This window comes from Conger conger, chromosome 15 (assembly GCF_963514075.1).
Source record: "Conger conger chromosome 15, fConCon1.1, whole genome shotgun sequence".
NCBI classification, from domain to species: Eukaryota; Metazoa; Chordata; class Actinopteri; order Anguilliformes; family Congridae; genus Conger; species Conger conger.
In genome coordinates, this window is record NC_083774.1 from 4,069,888 (window position 1) to 4,090,493 (window position 20,606).

General features: G+C 49.5%; 1 protein-coding gene across 1 annotated transcript in view; it reads right to left on the bottom strand.

The window, feature by feature from the left end:
* LOC133111304 (serine/threonine-protein kinase BRSK2-like) overlaps positions 1-20,606 on the bottom strand; it is a 247,753-nt gene that overhangs the window by 11,802 nt on the left and 215,345 nt on the right. The window contains exons 11-18 of the mRNA XM_061221509.1: positions 19,718-19,815; positions 18,351-18,501; positions 11,978-12,038; positions 8,351-9,017; positions 6,371-6,419; positions 4,650-4,773; positions 2,569-2,749; positions 183-272 (exon numbers count right to left, since the gene is read on the bottom strand). Of these exons, the coding sequence (XP_061077493.1) occupies positions 183-272; positions 2,569-2,749; positions 4,650-4,773; positions 6,371-6,419; positions 8,351-9,017; positions 11,978-12,038; positions 18,351-18,501; positions 19,718-19,815 (1,421 nt within the window). The remainder of the gene's footprint in view (positions 1-182; positions 273-2,568; positions 2,750-4,649; positions 4,774-6,370; positions 6,420-8,350; positions 9,018-11,977; positions 12,039-18,350; positions 18,502-19,717; positions 19,816-20,606) is intronic.

Here is a 20,606-nt window from a genome sequence, read left to right on the forward strand (position 1 = left end):
TGGGGTGCGTTGGGGTGCGTTGGGGTGCGTTGGGGTGCGTTGGGGTGCAGTGCGTTGAGGTGCGTTGCTGTGCCATGGGGGAGGAGTGGCGCATGCATGCGGAGAATGCGGTGTCAGGAAGCAGGGGGGGGTGGGGGCGGGGGGGTTGTGGTTTTAGGGCAGCAGGGGCTGAGGGTACTCACCGGACAGCTGCTGGACCCCGGGCTGGTCGTGTGTGCTTAACAACTGCGCCTGGATCGTCTCCACCACCCGCTTAAAGCGCCGACTGGGGCCTGCAACGGGAGCGCAGACACTCAACATCACTCAACATCACTCAACACCACTCAACACCACTCAACACCACTCAACACCACTCAACTCCACTCAACTCCACTCAACACCACTCAACACCACTCAACATCACTCAACATCACTCAACACCACTCAACACCACTCAACACCACTCAACATCACTCAACATCACTCAACACCACTCAACATCACTCAACATCACTCAACACCACTCAACACCACTCAACACCACTCAACACCACTCAACATCACTCAACATCACTCAACATCACTCAACACCACTGAACACCACTCAACACCACTGAACACCACTCAACATCACTCAACACCACTCAACACCACTCAACATCACTGAACATCACTGAACATCACTCAACATCACTCAACATCACTCAATACCACTCAACACCACTCAACACCACTCAACATCACAACACCACTCAACACCACTCAACACCACTCAACACCACTCAACATAACTCAACATAACTCAACATAACTCAACATCACCCGCTGCCATTCTGCACTGAAAATCACTTAACACCCGCTGCCATTCTACACTGAAAATCACTTAACACCCGCTGCCATTCTACACTGCTTTAAACATGATGCTTTTCAACACTTCTAGCTGGTCAAAACTGGTCTTTCGCTGGACAAAGCTGGTTAAGCTGGTAGAGTAAGCTGGCAGTCCACTGCTGGACTAGGTCCATACAGGCTGGTCAACTGGTGGACTAAATTACATTAGATTAATGGCATTTGGCAGACGCTCTTATCCAGAGCGACATACAGTTCATTAGACTAAGCAGGATACAATCCTTCCCTGGAGCAATGCAGGGTTAAGGGCCTTGCTCAAGGGCCCAACGGCTGCGCGGATCTTATTGTGGCTACACCAGGGATCGAACCAGCGACCTTGCGGGGTCCTAGTCATGTACCCTAACCATGACACTACAGGCCGCCCTGCTAGCTGCGTGTGATCACAGGTGACACAGTTTAAGGATGCACCAGAGTAAGAACACAACACTATCATGACAACACTGTTTTGGATGTTTGCGTGTTCAAACTAACCACAGCAGCAGTGACTGCAGGCTAAGGACTGTACTATATAACTTGTTTAAATAACACCAGTTCCAACGCAGTGACATAATATTTCAAGCTCTTACAAAGCTGAATACATTAAATGTGCATTTAATAGATTCTGAACTACGGAGGCTGACTTCTAACTTGAAAAGGTGCAGTAAAATGGCAAATTGCATTGACACAGTTTCTCTGATTCACTGATAATTCCCAAAGCGGGAGACTATTTAACATAGAATAAAACACAACATCACAATGAAAGGCACTCGAGTATCTGATAAACAACACGGTGGAAACCATTGGGCCAAACAGAAATACAATGATTTAATGAGTTTTTTTTTTTCCTGGTGTTTTTTTCCCCTTATTTAATGGCCTCATGAAGCATAATTGGACCTTGATGAAATGCACTACAGCAACAGCCACCGGAATAGTTTTCTGTTTCTGAGCTGCAAATGAGCTCTTTGACGGCACAGTCTCTGTGATGATAGAGGAAAAGAGGGGGAGAGGGAGGGAGGAAGAGAGAGATAGAGAGAGGGAGGGAGAGAGAGAGTGCACTAACACCACAGGTTAATCTTGGAAGGGCGGAGAGAAAGGGAGAAAGAGAGAGAGAGAGAGAGAGAGAGAGAGAAGGAGGGAGAGAGGGAGAGAGAGAGAGCACAATAACAGCACAGGTAAATCCTGGAAGGGCGGAGAGAAAGGGAGAAAGAGAGAGGGAGAGAGAGGGAGAGGGAGGGAGGGAGAGAGAGAGAGGGAGGGAGGGAGGGAGAGAGAAAGAGAGCACAATAACAGCACAGGTAAATCCTGGAAGGGTGTGGAGAGAGAGAGAGAGAGAGAGAGAGAGAGAGAGAGGGAGAAAGAGAGATAGAAATAGGCTCTCTGGACAGACACCTGCAGCATAGTGTCCGCTCTATATTGACATTTGAAGCCCAGCAGGTTTAAAATGCCCTGTGATTACCACAGAAAAGTGCCCTCTTCCCCCGACGCCCTTTCAAAAGGCTCCCGCAGCCAGGGCCTTTATATAGACTGAGGATATCCTTTCTCCTGTTCTCATATCTCTCTCTCTCTCCCGCTCTCTTTTATTCCATCCCTCCAGCGCCGTGATTGGCTGAGCCCGGGAGGTGGGGTTGGAGAGGGAGAGGGGGAGAGGGAGAGAGGAGGAAGGGGGGGGTGGGGTGTGAGGTTCTCCCCGGTTGCCACGGTTACCCGAGAGCAGAGTGAAGGTGACGGAGTAGATCCCGTTCTCCTTCTGGGCGGCGGTGCTCTCCGTGTAGGTGATGTCCACCTGGAACTTCACGGGCTTCTGGAACACCGTGGGTCCCGCGGTGGACTTGTACTCCGCCCGGAAACTGGTCTGCGAGATCACGCTGTGACTGAGGCTGGGGATCTGTGCGGGGGGGGGGAAGGGCGGGAGAGCACGAATCAAAAACTCACCGTACGGGCTGTGATGTCATCGCGTACCAGGGGGCGTGAATCGAAATAGAATGGAACCGACAGGGTCGATCAAGTAAGTCCGTCAACTATCCGGTCCCCTGCAATCAACATCCTTTCATGCTATGATGTGCATTCTTACCGCTCCCCCTCACGATATCACCCTGCTGCTCTTCGTTTTTTAACAATGTCAAACAAATCCACTCCCTGCCCTTCAGAAATTACCCGGAAAGATTTGTTTAAAATATGACATATCGTGGAAGCTCATGCAGCTCTGACTTCTGTTTTAGCTCGTCTTCAACATCACCCCTCACTGAGTGTGTACACACACACACACATATACACACACACACAGACACACACACGCCCAGCACTGCGTGACCATTCAGATTACAGCGGCTTTGCATTGCACTGATTAGCGTACATTAACCTTAACCCATCGAACATGAAAAAATGTTCTCGCAATGTTACAACAATGATTTGTCAATTGTATAACATTGCCACTGCATCGCAGGATACCCACAGATACGACCGTACAGCAGTCTTTACGCCCATGCAACAGTACAGTATGTACAACAGTCCAAACACCATAACCAGTCGGGTAGAGCTTTAGCAGGGGGGAGATCAAATGATAAGACTAAAAAACTTTTGAACCTTTATTTAAAACACCGGAATCAGTTTCTGCTTCCCACAGGACCCGGGTAAGGTCACTCCACGACGTGGAAGCCCCCGGGAAAACGAACCCGTCTACAGAGGAAGGAACGCGTTTCCTTCGCCCCAATCGTCCAATTAACTTCCAGAAACGGAGACGGGAGAGATGAAGAGGGCCTCCGTCTGCCGACATCAATGAGACCGAGCTCTTCAAAGGGACGCCTTCCACCGCCGCAGAGCGCGCGAGCGCCCGAGACACAAAGAGTCTGCGCTAATTAATGACCCTCCGCCTAATTCAACAGCGAGCCATTAGGCAGCCGCGGAAGCACAGAGTGTTTAAAGGGCTTCGGAACGCAGCCACGCATTCCAGCGCCGACAGGTCACTCCAGATGAACTTCAAGTGCGCTGAGAAACACGGGGTCTGGCATCCCGGGGTCCCCGGGGAGGTGACATCACGCGCCTAATCACTCGCTCCGCTCCCGCTTGTCCTCGTGATGATCCGTAGGGTACGGCGGGGCCCCCGAAATCGCCCCGCGTTGCAGACAGAGGCCAGACGGCAGCGCCCTCTGAATCAGCCAATTACATGACTCAGCCACACGTGACATCACTTCCTGTGGAGTTGTCTCCCTCGTATATATATACCTGACCGACCTACCAACTCAAAGAGTCTCAAGACACCCGAGATACCCAAGACCCAATGAGTCAAAGCAGGGAGTTAACTAAAAAGACTAAAAATAAACTTCCCAGTCAGGGAAACTACTTTTTCCCCGACTGGCTGAAGCAGGTTCACAGGGTTAATTCTGCTCATGCTCGCATCGCTGCTGGCCACAGGGCCCTTCAGCGAACCGCACTCACGGCAGCACATCTATATGCTAATGGCCGCTGCTCTGTGTTGATTTTTTCGCTATTGACCCAGAAAGAATGCAAGCAGACCCACGGAAAATGGGGAAAGGGTAACGAAGACCAGCGCGCTTTACTGAATTGTTATATGAATCACAGGCGTATTAGCACGCGCTCGCTAACACGCCCAACCTTTGGGGGCGAAGCCAATCAGCGCGTTAGCCGCGATTCCAGCGCTCCCCAAATCAGATAACGTGCGTGAGAACGCCGCTCAATACGCGCAGTAAAGAAGCCCCCCCCCCCCCCCCCCCCCCCGGCTGTGATTTCAGCCCACGACGGAGCGGAGGAACGCCGCGGACACTCACCGAGAGGAAGGCGTGGACGATGTCCGCTTTGATGGAGCTCAGTGGCTTGTCCTTGATGACCACGAAGATCTGCTCCTCCTTCTCCAAGTTGATAAAATTACCAAACCAGGATTTTTTGGCAAGTCTGTCCCAGAGAAGGAGAAGAGAAGGACAAATGATTAGCGCTTCTGAATTTCAAGTAGCTATAAAAACGCTACAGGGTTTAAACCTCCCTCTCCCGACCGTCAGTTGAACCGAGAACATACAACACACAGACAAGCGTACAAGTTATACAAGTCCAAGTCGGAACACACAAAATCAAATGCAAGTGCGTAATCACATGTTGCTAATTTAACTGCGATTTCAAGGTCTAACAGGTTATTTGAGGGTAGATGCGGGAAGACGGGCACCTAAGGTCCCACAGCAGATGGAAACGGGATTAGCTCGGGACAGGGGTAGAAGACTGCTAAAATATGACACGTGACAGTGTCTCTGCAAAAAAGCACTGCACAAATAAAATGGAGATGATCTGAAGGCTTGAACAGGCTCAGGTTACTGAGGTCCCTTTGATCCGTAAAAAATTTTTTTTTTACTTTTCTGTTTGTGCTTGATGTTATGGGTAAAGTGTGTTTGAGATATATCTTTGGCTGTATCTGATGCTCTTGAAAAAGAGATCTTGATCTCAATGACGTTTGTCTAAATACAGGAATAATTAGTAGTATTAGTAGTTGTTGTGATCGTAACAGTAGCAGTAGTAGTAGTAATATTTGTAGTCGTATTAGTAAGAGTAGCAGCATTCATATTAGTAGTCGTATAAGGAATAGTAGAAGAGAAAGAAGAAGAAGAAGAAGAAGAAGAAGAAGAAGAAGAAGAAGAAGAAGCCATCATAGCAGTAGTATCGGTAGCATAGCGCTCTGATGAAAAGCAGCAATGGAACAGATTTACAGGCCATTCCAAAAAAAAAAAAGCAAGATAAAAATGTTATTTTTTTTGTCTCTTCCACTGTGAGACAAGGCCTTGGCTTTTGAAACAGGGCCCCAGAGAACGGACCCAGAAGTAAAACACTGAAATATTCATAAACGCCCGATCCCTGACAACACCCTTAGCCAGCAGAGAGCTGTTGTTCCACCAAAGGCAGATGTTCTAACAGGACACGGAGAACGATGAGGGGAGAGAGAGCGCGGTAAACGCACAGGCACGTGGGTCGACAGTACAGAGCCCTGCGCACGTAATATATTTAACCCTTTAGCATTTTTACAAGTGTTTTTACTTCTTTCATCTTCTTCTAAACTCTAAATCAGTATTCTAGAACTCCACCGCTCACAGTCACCAGCAGTGATTGTGACATCAGCTTTAGAATGTTCAGTTAAGAGCATTCCAGTCAGCCAGTATTTGGCCCCTCCCACCGTTAAAGGCCAGTTTTATTGGCACGGCGACAGACCATCGCGGTGACCGGAGACGTGCAGTGCGGCTGGATGCGGTGAAGTTTGGGGGGCTCACACTCTCAAGTGCGTCTCAAGTGCATTTGTATGTTTCTGCCAAGGACACCTGCCACAGTCTGCGTTGGGTGACGATAGAACATTTACAAACGTTCTGCAACACTCCGTCACTGGACTACACATTGACCAGAGAGATTTCAAAGTATGCTGTATTCGCAGTCATTTTAGGTTCAGTTCCAGCGGCTCTGAAATAGATATCAGCACGCTAAAAAGACAGTAGAGGAAGCAAGAGGGTTAACTCACTCGGGGGAAGACTCGGGGGTGAGGCTGGACATCTCCTCTTGCGTGGGGACTGCAGGGGTCAGAGGTCAGAGGTCAGAGGTCAAAGGTGTCAGATTAAAGCACTCATTGCCACACTTCCTCCAGAAACAAAGTTCAGTTCAGAATGTACAGTGTCCAGTGTACAGGATGCACATATTCTCAGCTTAAAATAAGTTTAATCACTTTAATGCCTTTTTCTTTTTCTTTTTTTGTGTTTGTTTAGTTAAATTTTGTATTTTGTACGTCCAGCCAGATAGAAAGAAAGATCTGTCGAACCTGTACACACAGAAAGGCTACCTGATCGGGATGCGTGTATGCCATAAAAGTAAAAGTAAAAGAAAAAGGCACATTTCTCTTTGCTTTCAAGTACATAAGCCCCCAGGCGGACAAATCATTTCCAGGTCAAGAGGTCATCTCTGTGCTCCAGCCAAGACATTTCACCTGGGAGCATTAAACTTTGTGAGGACCATTTTATTTATTTCCTGTTTTACGATTCACCTCTAGCCCGGCGCCGGTGCTGACGTTTTTATGTGTGTACTGAAACAATTCAATCGGATCTGGGGTTGAATCCAACTCAATTCAGTCGATTCGGGAATCAAGGTGGGGTTTATAAATATGCATTACTAATGAGGTCCTTGCAATAGTTTCCCCTGCACTGCTTTATCAATAACTCAATCCATCCATCCATCCACCCATTCGTTATGTAACCCGCTTATTCCTGGTCAGGGTCACAGGGTGCTGGGGCCTATCCAAGCACCCTGGACAGGTTACCAATCCATCACAGGGCACACACACACAGACACTCACTCACTCACACAGACACTCACTCACTCACTCACACACACACACAGACACTCACTCACTCACTCACTCACTCACTCACTCACTCACTCACTCACTCACTCACTCACTCACTCACTCACACACTCACACACTCACACACTCACTCACACACTCACTCACACACTCACACACACACACACACACACACACACACACACACACACACCATTCATTCACTCGCTTACACACACACACACACCATTCACTCACTCACACACTCCAAACAGACCAGACCGGGATTCAAACCCAGGACTGGCAAGACTGCACCACCGTGCCGCCCATAACTCAGAAATAACTCTAGTATTTATATGGCCTATTGTAAGACGCTACACACACACACACACACACACACACACACACACACATACACTAATTAAGGGCACCTGAAGAAGCCAACGTACTGTTGTTAATATTCCTTCTTATTCCACGTTAGCAGCATCAGTGCAAGCTTCGCCCAAAGTAACACCAGTAAGTTTTCTGTTGGTTATAATTCTTGCAAGCTAATGTGAATATTTCAACCCTGGCTTTTTTATTTTTTTTCTCAAGCCAACTAAAAGTTCATCCTCAAACTTTCCTTTCCAGTTGATAATTACCATCGCCCCCGAGTTCATAGACTGTCGAGTTTTCTTTTCTTGTGTCTTTCACTTTGCGATGAAGGCCCAGAGGAAGTGTGTCCGCTCCCTATAATTGCTCATCGGAATGTGCCGCGGAATAAAGGCGCCCCGTTAAACGTGGCCAATGGAGGAGCGCCTCGGTTTGTCTTTAGGGGACGCGCCGAAATATTTCCATAAAGTTCCGCGAGGTTCATTTCCAATAATGGATTGAACCTCGCTCCCTCACCGAATGAACTGAGAGGGAACAGAACCACATTACCATGTGCGGCCATATCACCACCGACAGTAAGAGAGGCAGGCTGCGTCCAGAATCGCATATTCAGCATACTATTTATACTACTCATACTACTCATACTCAAGTTTAAACGAAAATCAGCCTGAAATTGAGTATGATTTGCAGTCTGAGTAGTATGCGGTTCTGGACGCAGCCGTGGAGCTGGTCCCCTGGTCTGGGGTAGCGGGGTTTGGGGTGCGGATAGCTGGGGGTGAGTCCTCCCCAGAGTACCTTGCAGTTTCCTGCGGTGGAAGCGCGGGGACCCCAGGAAGCTGTTCTTGATGGAGTTGAGGCGCGTCCTCCAGGGCAGGCCCCCGATGGAGGGGCTGGGGGGCGGCGTGGGGGTGGGCGTGCCCGCCGGGCTCTCCTTGGGCGTGTGCACGGGCGTGCCCTTCGGGGTGGGGAGGGGGCTCCCCCGGGGGGAGGGGTGGGGGGTCACCTGTATGACGGGGATAGATTTGGGGCCGTGGTCACTGCCGGGCCCCGGGTGGAAGCGGCCCAGCCGGATGGGGGAGAGGGGCACCACGGCGCACAGCTGGGCCGGGACGGGCAGCGGCGGCCGGCGCACCTGGGGACTGCTGGGCACCGAGGGAGAGTTCCGCTGCAGGTGGCGCGCGGGCGAGGACTCCAGTTTGGCGGGGGAGAGGTTAACGGCCGTGTTGGGGAGGGGGTTGGACCGGGTCGACTGGAGGGGCTTATCTGCGACTTTGGGCTTGGCTGGGAGGGTCTGCGTCTTTGGGTTGGCGTGGAGGGTCCCCGTCTTTGGCTGGAAGGAGTTTGGCGTGGGCGTGACCGCGCCCGTCCTATTGGGGCGGGGCTCCGGGGAGTGGGAGGGGCTCGAGTTGGGGGACCAGGAGAGGTCGGGGGACTGGGGGGGGATGAAGAACCGCCTGACGGGCTGTGTGTGTGTGTGTGTGTGTGTGTGAGACAGAGTGTGTGTGTGTGTGTGTGTGTGTGTGAGAGAGTGGGTATGTGTGTGTGTGTGTGTGTGTGTGTGTGAGAGAGAGTGGGTGTGTGTGAGACAGAGTGTGTGTGTGTGTGTGTGTGTGTGGGAGAGAGTGTGTGTGAGTGTGTGTGTGTGTGTGAGAGAGTGTGTGTGTGTGTGAGTGTGTGTGTGAGTGAGAGAGAGTGGGTGTGCGTGAGTGTACATGCATGTGTGAGAGAGAGAGTGTGTGCGTGTGTGTGTGTGTGTGAGAGAGAGAGATTGTATGTGTGTGAGACAGAGTGTGTGTGTGTGTGTGTGTGTGTGTGAGAGAGAGTGGGTGTGTGTGTGTGTGCGCACATGTGAGAGAGAGCGAGTGTGTGTGTGTGTGTGAGAGGGTATGAGTGTGTGAGAGTGTGTGTGTGTGTGCGCATGTGTGTGTGACAGAGAGTGTGTGTGTGTGTGTGTGTGTGTGAGGGAGAGAGAGAGAGAGAGAGAGAGAGAGAGAGAGAGAGAGAGAGTGTGTGTGTGTGTGAGGGGGTATGAGTGTGTGTATGTGTGTGAGAGCGTGTGTGAGAGAGTGTGTGTGAGGGTATGAGTGTGTGTATGTGTGTGAGTGTGTGTGGGAGGGGGGCATGCACCATCAATAGGTGGGATAGGGGGGTGTTGGTCAGGGTCGAGCAGGGGGCAGTGCAGGTGTCGTAACACACACACACATATCCATATCCATATCCATATCCATATCCATATCCATATCCATATCCATATCGAATGGCGGAAACAGCAAAGCCAGGCCCCGCCCCGCGAGGCAGCGCGAGAGAGGGAGGAGCGCACAGACACCCGGAGATGGAGAGACAGAGGGATGGAGGGATGAGGGATGAGTGGAGGCGCAGACCGTGAGCGGTGTGCGTGGGAGTGCAGAAAAGAAAGGAGGAAAACAAAAAAGAAAAACATGCGGTTAGCTCATTCAGCGGAGAAAGGTAACAAGACCACGGCAAAGCCAAAAAAGTGAAGGAAAATAAACAACAGCGAAAGCATTCGAAAGCAAATAACCCAGATAAAAACAACAACAACGAGAACCAGAACAACAGCGAAAAATAAAAATAAAGACCTGGCTTCATTTTTTATTAAAAAAAAAAAAACACAACAAACTGCTGGCAGGGACCAAGCAAGCAGGACAGTGTCAGGAAGCGTCAGGGCGGCAAGAACGAGGCTGCTGATTGGACCATGGAGATGGTGGGGGGGCGGAGCAAAGGACACTGGTATGGTGGGCATCCCTTCTTATGGTCAGACTGCACGCTCTCAGAGAGGATCATGGGAAACGCCCCTCCCCCCGTGTCTCGTTTCAGGCTGATCACCCTTGGGACTACCACTGTGTTACCACTTTAGATTTCGCCACCGTTGAAACACTTTTAGCCGTGTATGTTCTGGGTAGTTAATGAGTATTTAAATAAAAATAACACAAACTAAAAAAAACAGCATCAGCATACTGCACTGGAGGACACATAAGATGTGTGAAAACAGTGAACAAAAAAACTTACAAAACCTCGAACAACAAACTCTCTGGCACTAAAACAGTGGACTTTATAATCATAACCCCTACAGATGTGGGAACTGCGGCAGGATTAGTTTCGATGTCGTTTTAATTTTATGTGCGTTTTTTACAGTGGGAGACAGGGAGAGGAGAGGAAGGCAGATTTGCGGTGGGTAAGCCCGCTCAGAGAAGCCAGCTGTGACCACCGGGCGAGGCCCTGTGTTAATCTGAAAAGCAGGATGTTACGCAGCGCTAGCTAAGCAGGATTTTCCGGTCTCAGGCCACTGAGAGCAGACAGGAACCGCCCGCTGGAAAGCGGCCTTTAAAGCGCAAACTTCACACTCTCAGTTTAGACTCTCACTTTACGCTCTCGGCTTCTGTCCGTCAACACCAGCGACGGCGGATTTCTGTGATCCTACAAATCGTACTGAACCAGGATGAACGCAGGATCTTAACGTGTTAAGACAGATTGAAGAGAAGGAGAACAAACGGCAGAACTTTATATAGTTTTATTTTATCGGTTTACTTCAGGTCACCTACTCTTGTAAAAAAGAAAAAAAAAGAAAATGGAAACGCTGAGTATAATGAAACAAAAGTTCATAAAGAAACCTATATTTCCACTTAAAAATTCGAAATTGTTGAATTGTTGGAGAACAGCTGGCCTCGATTCCTCAGACTCCCTGTGTTTTATTCAGCTTTAAACTCAGACGGTAGAAACCGAACGGAGGTGAGAGCCAGCTCCGCGCGGTCAGGAAGCTGCCGGCCTGTAATTGCACTTTTATGTGAAGTGTGGCGGGCCGTGTTATACAGTAGAGTAAACACCAGTGACCTGGAGGCGCAGCCTGAAGGTTGCAGGTTTTATTGCCCGGACGACAGCGCTGTAAACGCACCCAGGTGTACTCACGGAAAACAGGGACCTTGAGCAAGGTGCCGGGCCCGCTCCAGTGGCCTCCGGCAGCTCGTGTGGAGGTGCAGGGCGTAACTGTGTGGTGTGCTGAGTGCGTTTACCCTTCATAAGGACAAACAGAGTGATGGTAGGGCCTGTAGCCTCGTGGCTCAGGGGCTTGACTGGGACCTGCTAGGATGGTGGTTCAAGCACCAAGGTAGATCACAGTAAGATCAGCGCAGCTGTTGGGCCCTTAACCCCACACTGCTCCAGGGGGGGGGGGGAGGATTAGCCCCTGCGTAGTCTAATCAACTGTAAGTCGCTAAAAAGCGTCAGCTAAATGACTGTGATGTGATGTGACGTGATGTAGCACATCCAGGCTTCGGCGGCTGGCACAGTGTGGTGGGCATCGCTAGGCGTGCCGTTGACATGAAAAGGAATACGGTGAGGACGTGTCGCGGGCAGTGCGGCCAGTAGGGGGCGTAGCAGCAGGGCGGTGCAGGGGGGGGGACTTACCCGTGGGCTGCTCAGGGGGCTGGTGGAGAGGCCAGAGGAGGCTCCGCTGATGGACCGAGACCTGGGGGGGAGGGGGCAGGAGCAGCAGTGTGAGGCAGGCAGAGAGCAGCACGCTCACTGACACACACACTCACTGACACACACAGGCATAGGCACACACTGACACACACACACACACTCACTGACTGACACACACACACACACACACACACTCACTGACTGACACATACACACACACACTGACACACACACACACACACTCACTGACTGACTGACTGACACACACACACACACACACACACACACACACACACACACTCACTGATACACACAGGCATAGACACACACTGACACACACACACACACACACACACACACACTCACTGACTGACACATACACACACACACTGACACACACACACACACACACACACACACTCACTGACTGACTGACACACACACACACACACACACACATTTACATAGATTCTTCAGCTTAAGAAAATACAGACATTTTTTATTCTACTTAACACTGGATCCTCCGAACAAAAGGAAACAGAACTCTAAATCCTCCTTATTATTCCTGCTTTGTAGAATTCTCTTACAACGTCTGACATGGTAATTTCAACATGAGAGCTACAGCGTATAACTCCTTCATAAGCGCTGATGTCAATGGCTGACGTAGGGATCTTGCGTCCGAAAGGATAGAGGAGTACGTGAAAGAGGTGGAGGGCGGGGTGGGGTGGGGTGGGGTGAGGCTGTTTGCTCAGACAGAATCAGCTCAGCCCCGGGGGGCACACAGGCCCTGCCTTTTAAATGACTTTCTCTCTCTTTTTTTTTTTTTTTTTCTCTGCACTCCCAAGATTAGACTGAGGGAAAGGAGTGCGGACAGATGGCGTCTTCAAAGGGGAAACTCCACTGATGGACGCAGAGTTCTCAGACTGCGGATTCAGGGGCCTGGCCTCATTCAGCTTCCGAGCGGGAGACAGCCGGTTCGGGGGGGGGGGCCCCGGGGCCCGTGATACGGCACCCCAGGACCGCAGGTGAGGGGTGGAAGAGCCCGGGGAAGCGTTTAATTTGCATACGCGACGTGGGTGGCGTAGCCGGCGAGGGTTATGTTTTTTTTTGGGACCCCTTTTGTGTCCCTGAGAAGCTGCAGGATGATTCAGTACGCTCCGGTTCCCACCAGACAGTTCTGGAGCAGCGGCCCCCCTCTCTCCCGGAACTAATGGCGGTGTTGGAGGTGCCTGCAAAGCCCTCTGTTAGCCTGGCGGAGCACTGGGGGGGGGGGAGGGAGGGAGGGGGGTGTGCGGAGTCACACCAAACAAAACCCAACAGACGAAAACAGGGGGGTTAAAATATATAAAAACATGGAGCTCTCAGGGTGGGGGGGGGGGTGTGGATGAAGTTTGGGGGCTCTGGGTGAGGGAGGCGCAGAAGCTTTTCTGGGGTGATCTCAAAAGGCCCAGTTTCCCCAAACACACACACCCCTCCCCCCCAGTTTAACCGCACACACTCAGTACTGGTCCAGCACACAATCCACAAGCTCACGCACGGGGCAGATTACTAATGAGTTTGTTTAGCGGCAGGGAAACGGCAAACGCATCACCGCACCCTATATTGATACCGCCCCCCCCTCCCCCCCAACGCCTCACCAAAACAAAACGAAATTGATAAAATTGCGGAGCTTTTTCATTTCTCATTTCTGTTTCATTAACCTCGGATGTGTCTGTCTTTACCTCCGCCTCTCCGCCTCTCCCCCTCTCCCGCTCTCCCGCTCCCCCCTACTCCAGACACGCTCTGCTGGGCTCCGGGAACCGGCCGTTTTAATGAGGTTTAAAGTTTAATTGCCCGTAGATGTACTGCTTTTTGTTAAAAGGGAGAAGTGAAGCAGTAAATCACACTTAAATATATTACACGTACATAGATGCTTCAGCTTAAGAAAATCCAGACATTTTTTATTCTACTTAACACCGGATCCTCCTAACAAAAGGAAACAGAACTCTAAATCCTCCGCATTATTCACGCTTTGTAGAATTCTTCAGCAGAATATATCGGGGTAATATGAAACGAGACAAACTACATAAACCAAACTTCCATAAACTGCAGCCATTTCTACCATCAAAATGTTAGTAGAGAGGTTAATTCTGTCCAAAAATTGTTTGATTTTTAAGACCAAAACACTGTTATCTCCCACTGTAAATTCTCAAATTCTGAACTCAGTATCACAGGTGAGGTTAACTGGTTGATCCCAGTCCCTCTCCCTCCCCCTCCCCCTCCCTCCCTCCCTCCCTCCCTCCCTCCCTCTCCCCCTCCCTCTTCCTCTCTCTCCCTCCCTCTCTCTCTCTCTCGCACACACGCACAGACACACACACACACACACACATTCTTGCACAAACATCTCGTTCTCTTTCACTGGGGTTTCTCAAACGCACATATGAACACATAAATCACACATACAAACACAATCTATCATTCAGACACCCTCAAACATACAATTACACACATTTTCACTTTCTCCCCGTCTCCCACATACACACACACACACACACACACACACACACACACAGACACACACACACAAAGAAAAATGCCACATCCACAAAATAAAGGCAAACAAAGAGCCGCACACCCCGGGGAAGAAGGAGAATAAGGGAAGTGGGAAAGGGGGTGCCCATCTCTACAAGATAACCCTAAAACCTGCCAAAGCCCTTCTCGTACGACAGAACCTCTAAACTCCTACAGCAGCAAAGCTGTCCCATCTGAGAAGGGACTGGGGACTAGGGGCAGAGGTCAACAAAAACCCAAACCAGGGCATTTAATGCAGAACTCAAAACAAAAACCCAAACCAGGGCCTTTAATGCAGAACTCAAAACAAGGCACACAACACAAGAGTGAGGAAGAGTGTGAATGCAAAACAAGGCACACAACACAAGAGTGAGGAAGACTGTGAACGCAAAACAAGGCACACAACAGAACAGTGAGGAAGACGGGGAAAAACACAGAAACACAGGGCTGGGGAATTGTGATGTCACACGGTCACATGACAAAGATGCAATGAGGCTTTTCCAAAATGTCTCCCTCACAATTTTCAACGCTCTTATGGACGACCTTATTTAATCTTAATCTTCTAGAAATAAACTACATGTGGTTTGTGTTGAGAGCTGGTGTGAAAACGGAATTAAAAAATAATAATTCATTTGGGTTTGCTTGTGTTTCTGCGCAGTTTAAATATCTGCTGACTTAAGAAAGTAATGTGCCAGGACAAAGAAAAAACTACGCACAGTCAAAAAGTTAGTGTTCATCTTGGTGCTTAATTCCCATCATCCTCTTTCTTTGCATATAATCAGTTTTAATCTTCAGATGGGCCTGTGAAATCTCCTTAATGACTTTGTGCATTACACGCGGTCCAATCGCGAGCCGCTCCGTAGTTTTCAAAAGCGACAATAAGCCCCTGGTTCCGGTCCAATCCCTCTCTCTCACAGGAAGAGGGGGAACATTTCTTGCTTTCATAATCTTAGGACAACTGACCGAAGCTGGATAGAAAATCCATCCATCCATCCATTATCTTAACCTGCTTATCCTGAACAGGGTCGCAGGGGGGCTGGAGCCTATCCCAGCATACATTGGGCGAAAGGCAGGAATACACCCTGGACAGGTCGCCAGTCCATCGCAGGGCACACACACCATTCACTCACACACTCATACCTATGGACAATTTAGACTCTCCAATCAGCCTAATCTGCATGTCTTTGGACTGTGGGAGGAAACCGGAGTACCCGGAGGAAACCCACGCAGACACGGGGAGAACATGCAAACTCCGCACAGAGAGGCCCCGGCCGACGGGGATTCGAACCCAGGACCTCCTTGCTGTGAGGCAGCAGTGCTACCTAGAAAATCCCCATGCTACAATATGAAATATGAGAAAAATTCCCATGGAAATGAAATTGACATCAGGGGGAACTCAGCTGCACCTGGCCACTGTGCGACAGGGAGGCGTGGGAGAGAGAGGTGCATCATGGGAAAGGGGAAGAACGCCGGCGAGAGAGAGGAGGGGTTGGAGACGGGGGTCGAGGAGAGAGGCACTAAAGAACACCTCACTAACGGCTCCACCAACCGCAGGCCGTGGGGTTTAAAAAATAATAATAACCGGCGTGAAAACCCGGGTGAATTTAAACGAGCCGTTGTTTTGCATTTTTCATCAAAGGGAAAACACGCGCCCCGCCTCCCGCCCCTGAACCTTCGAGCTGACGTAGCTCGCGTTTTTCTCGCGTTCCTGAGCGATCCGTTTTCCGACCGGCGGAACCAAAGCCGGATCCCCGCGCCTCCGGCGTCGGTCCGTCGGGAAAAGCCGCACTGCATCTCTGAGCCACACACACGGAGAGGGGGACGAGGAGAGGAAAAGGAGCGAATACCTTTCTTCTCTGCTGCGATTGGCCTCAGTGATATCCAAGCTTTTACTGAACACAGTCTTACTACAGCGGGAGACAAAGTGAGAGGGGACACAGTCACGAATGCACCCTCCGCCTCTACCCACGTGCCAAAACGCTCCGGGAAGCTGTCCTAGCCTCGGTTTTCTGGTTTTTCCCGGTTTTCCGGATATTGGGGCATACCGGGACAATTACAGTAGTGCAGCCCATACTGAACTTAGGTCCATTCACCGTGAAGCCAAAAAGGAAAATCACAAGATTATAACTTGGACAGATAAACCTAGTTCTGTCATTATTTTATGCTTTCAGATCTACCACAATATTCCAACACTGGAATCTATTACTGGTGCTCAAAGTATGAGAATAAAAAAAGGTGAAAACTCAACAAAAGATGGCAATGACAGATCAGGTTTCCGGATCAGACTGACAATGGGCACGAGAGAAAACAATGGGGGTTAGATATGTAGAGCTTGACCTCAGAACATCCCTCAAAATTTTACAATCAGTTTACACTTTCAGACTAAATTACTGTCAAACATACTGTAGAGGACTTCTCTCCTTCAGGAGGACGTGTAGACTGCTTCTTGAACAAGCAGCTGTTTCTAGGTCACATGCAACCATATGTACAATAAAATCACCTATTGAGGAAGCAAAGTAGCCACAAGATTCAGGATCAAAACAGCCCTAACAATCCAGACACACAGACCTCTGGATTTCACCATTATCTGGATTTAACCAATAGACAGAACCCTGGATTTAATCATTATCAGATGAGACACAACTCTAATTCCAGATTGAGCAAAGGGGGCAGTGTTTAAGGATTTGAAGGGAAAGAGGGGGGGGGTTGGGGGGGGGGGGATACAGGGTAGTTGGTCTTAACCCTGTTCACTTCAGCCCACGTCAGAGAAATATCAGGGCTACTCAACTCCCGGTCCCGCTTTAGTATTTGCTCCAACCATGGACTACACCACCAGATTTGACCAATGAGCTTACTTCCTGACAGTGGTGGTTGGTGGGCAGGAAGCTTCCCTTGATCATTGGACTCAACCCGTTTTCATTGATTCACAAGTGTGCTACTGCCAATAATCTGAGTAATCCATTGGCAGATAAATCACACAGCTTCTTCTGTCACGTCATGTTAGGGAGATAAAATCAATTCAGGAAAATCCATCTGAAAATACATGCAGCAAAAAAAAGACACCCACTCGGATAACCACGCAGCCTTCAATAAAGACTAGAAGTCTGGTGCTTCAATCCATTAAATTACAAAACAAGCACATTGCATCTTTGTCATGAATACTCAGCGTGCTTTCAGAACAGAGAACATCCATAATTTTAAATAATGTTGATAAAATGCACACAATTTTGCATTGGAAATAAAAATCTTTTTTTTTTTTTAAGCACCTAATAGCCTCATTCAGGAGAACTGGCTACATCTGATGTTATCGACTATTTTGGGAATTAATTGCTTTACTGTCACCTAAGGGAAACGACTGAAAATGGACTGAGACCAATGATCAGTTTACGGACACGTTTTCCGCCCCGTCGGTTTCCAGCTCAGCAGTCACCACTGCTTCCTGAAAGTGGTGAAATAATGAGGGAAATCAGGCGGCGTAGTGCATGGCAGGAGCAGCCACTGCAGACCGGGAGTGGAGTAGAGCTGCTATAACACACCGAGAAGTCAACCTCCCACCACCGACAGTGGATGGAGCATAGATACAGAGGTATGCCCTAGCTCTGTAGCTCTCACACTGGGGCTATGAACTCCAGTGTGTGAGTGGGGGAGGGGAGGGGTGCTGTAACCCCCCCTGTCCTGTGTGTCCTGTGAACTGAACCACAGGTGCAGGTGAGCCTGTTTGTGCTAAGGGGTGGGTGCAGACGGGTATATGCGGGTCGTTTGGGTCGTTTGGGGTCGTGTGGATCGTGGGCCCGGCGGTCCGTACCTCTGCCCGTGCTGTGCCATGTCGATGGCCCGCCTCGCCGGCACCGGAGATCCGCCGTCCGTCACGCTCAGAACCTCCATGGACTTCCTCTCCGGTCTCCTCTTCCCGTGTCTGTTCAGCATGGGAGAGTCCACTCGCTTCCTGGGGGGGTCTGTGGGAAAGGGCAAGATCAATCCGGGGGGGGTTTGGTTTTGACTCATATATCCATTACATTACATTAACGGCATAATCCAAAGCAATGTACAGTTGATTAGACTAAGCAGGAGACAATCAAGCAATGCAGGGTTAAGGGCTTTGCTCAAGGGCCCAACGGCTGTGCGGATCTTATTGTGGCTACACCGGGGATCGAACCACCGACCTTGCGGGTCCCAGTCATGTGCCTTAACCACTACGCTACAGGCCGCACTTTCAAGGAGTCTAGAGTTAACTCCTCCTCTCCTGGGTAATTAACTGAACAATTGCTACGACTGATTGGCCAGACAGTCTTCACGCCTGACTCCCAGGTTACAGGGAGTGTGGAACACCAACACTTCTCAGCCCATGAGGACTGTGATTTGATGACCACTGGCTCTAGAGAAATTCTCTACGGTTCTGTAGAAGAGGCACCCAGGGAGCTGTTGATACAGTCTCTCTCACGCTCAAGACTGCGAGCGCAATCAAATGATTTATCAGCAAAGTGAGTGGCCGGGGTTCAATTAACAGACCTGCGGCCTCTTGGGGGGGGGTGGGGGGTTCTGAGCGTTTGTACGAGGCTGATCTTTAAACGGGCGACTTCTCTAAACCGTCACCCTTCAGGGGGGGCGAATCGATCAAGATGACGTTTAGAGCGCTACTCGGAGACGGACTGCCGGACATTGAGATGTTTTCTCTAAACTCCATTACTGGGCACTCTCTGCCCTCGGGTCTCCGGGAGCACTACAGAGCTCCTCCAGTAGCAGGACCTTTTTGCGCGTGAATCACGCCCGCCATAAGAGAACAGAGAGCCTGGGAGGGGAAAAAAAAAAGTTCAGGAAAGAACAAACCCTGTCGAGTGTTTCTCTAAACGAGCCTCAAAAACCCCTTAACTGAGCCACTTCTTGTGATCCTTAGTGGACCAGCTATGTTTTCCTTTAAAAGTGATTTCTCATGAAAGGACCTCAACATTTTCTATGGGCCAGTTCCTGTTTATTTAATAGGACAACTTCCTTTTTCTTGGTTAGACCTCGACCTGTTTTCTTGAAGGACCACCTGCAAAGGATCACTTACTGTTTCTTTGCAAGACCCCTTCCTGTTTAGTTTGAAGGACACCCTTCCTATTGTTTTCCCCTCCCTACGAGTCACTTCCTGTTCCTTTTATAGGAGTCCTTCCAGTCATTTTTTTTCCGTACCTATTTCGTTTCGAGGTGGGAGGTTCTGGTCCTCCTGGCTGGGATACCTCTCCTTGCGATCCAGCAGAAGGAAGTAGATCATCTTCTCCTGATTGTCTCTGGGGTCAGGAGAACGGACAGACACACAGCACACAGCACACCGTCAGAGGAAATGGCTTTGCCAATGTCATCCTCCCACACAAAGCTTCAGCCGTATGAAGAAACTAATACCATCTGAACATACGATAACCACGTATGGCACAGGAAACTCAGAGGAGCTGGGACTAATTCCACTCAAATTCAGTTAATCCATGAATTACACTGAAATTAGGTTTATGAATTGAAAATTACACACAGAACATTTTCATGAATTGCATTTCAGTTAATTTCCTGTAACCCAGATTCTCAGTACAATAATAAACATTTACAATAATAGCTCATTGTAGCGGTTGAGAGAGAGAGAGAGGGAGAGGGAGAGAGAGAGAGAGAGAAAAGCTGGGAAGAAGAGCAGCCTCATTTTTACATTTTAGTCATTTTAGTTTAGCAGCTACTTTTAATCCAAAGAGACTTGCAAGCGCATAAATTCAAGTTCAAGCATCAAATTAATGAATAGCAAAACACTTGCATGAAGCCCAGTCATAAACCTAAACAACAGTGAAAGATTTTATTTCTTTTTTTAGGGTATAGAAGAGGGAAATGGGGAGGATAAATCAGAAGGGAGGACTAAGGTCCAGTCTGAAAAGGTGTCTTTTCAGTCTGTGTCCAAATAACGGGAGGGATTCTACTGTGCTGACCACGATAGGCCGGTCATTCCACCACTGAGGAACCAGAACAGGTGTGTGAATGAGCAGCTCGACCACCTGCTGCTCGTAACGAGGGGACCACAAGGTGACCAGAGCTGGCAGAGCGG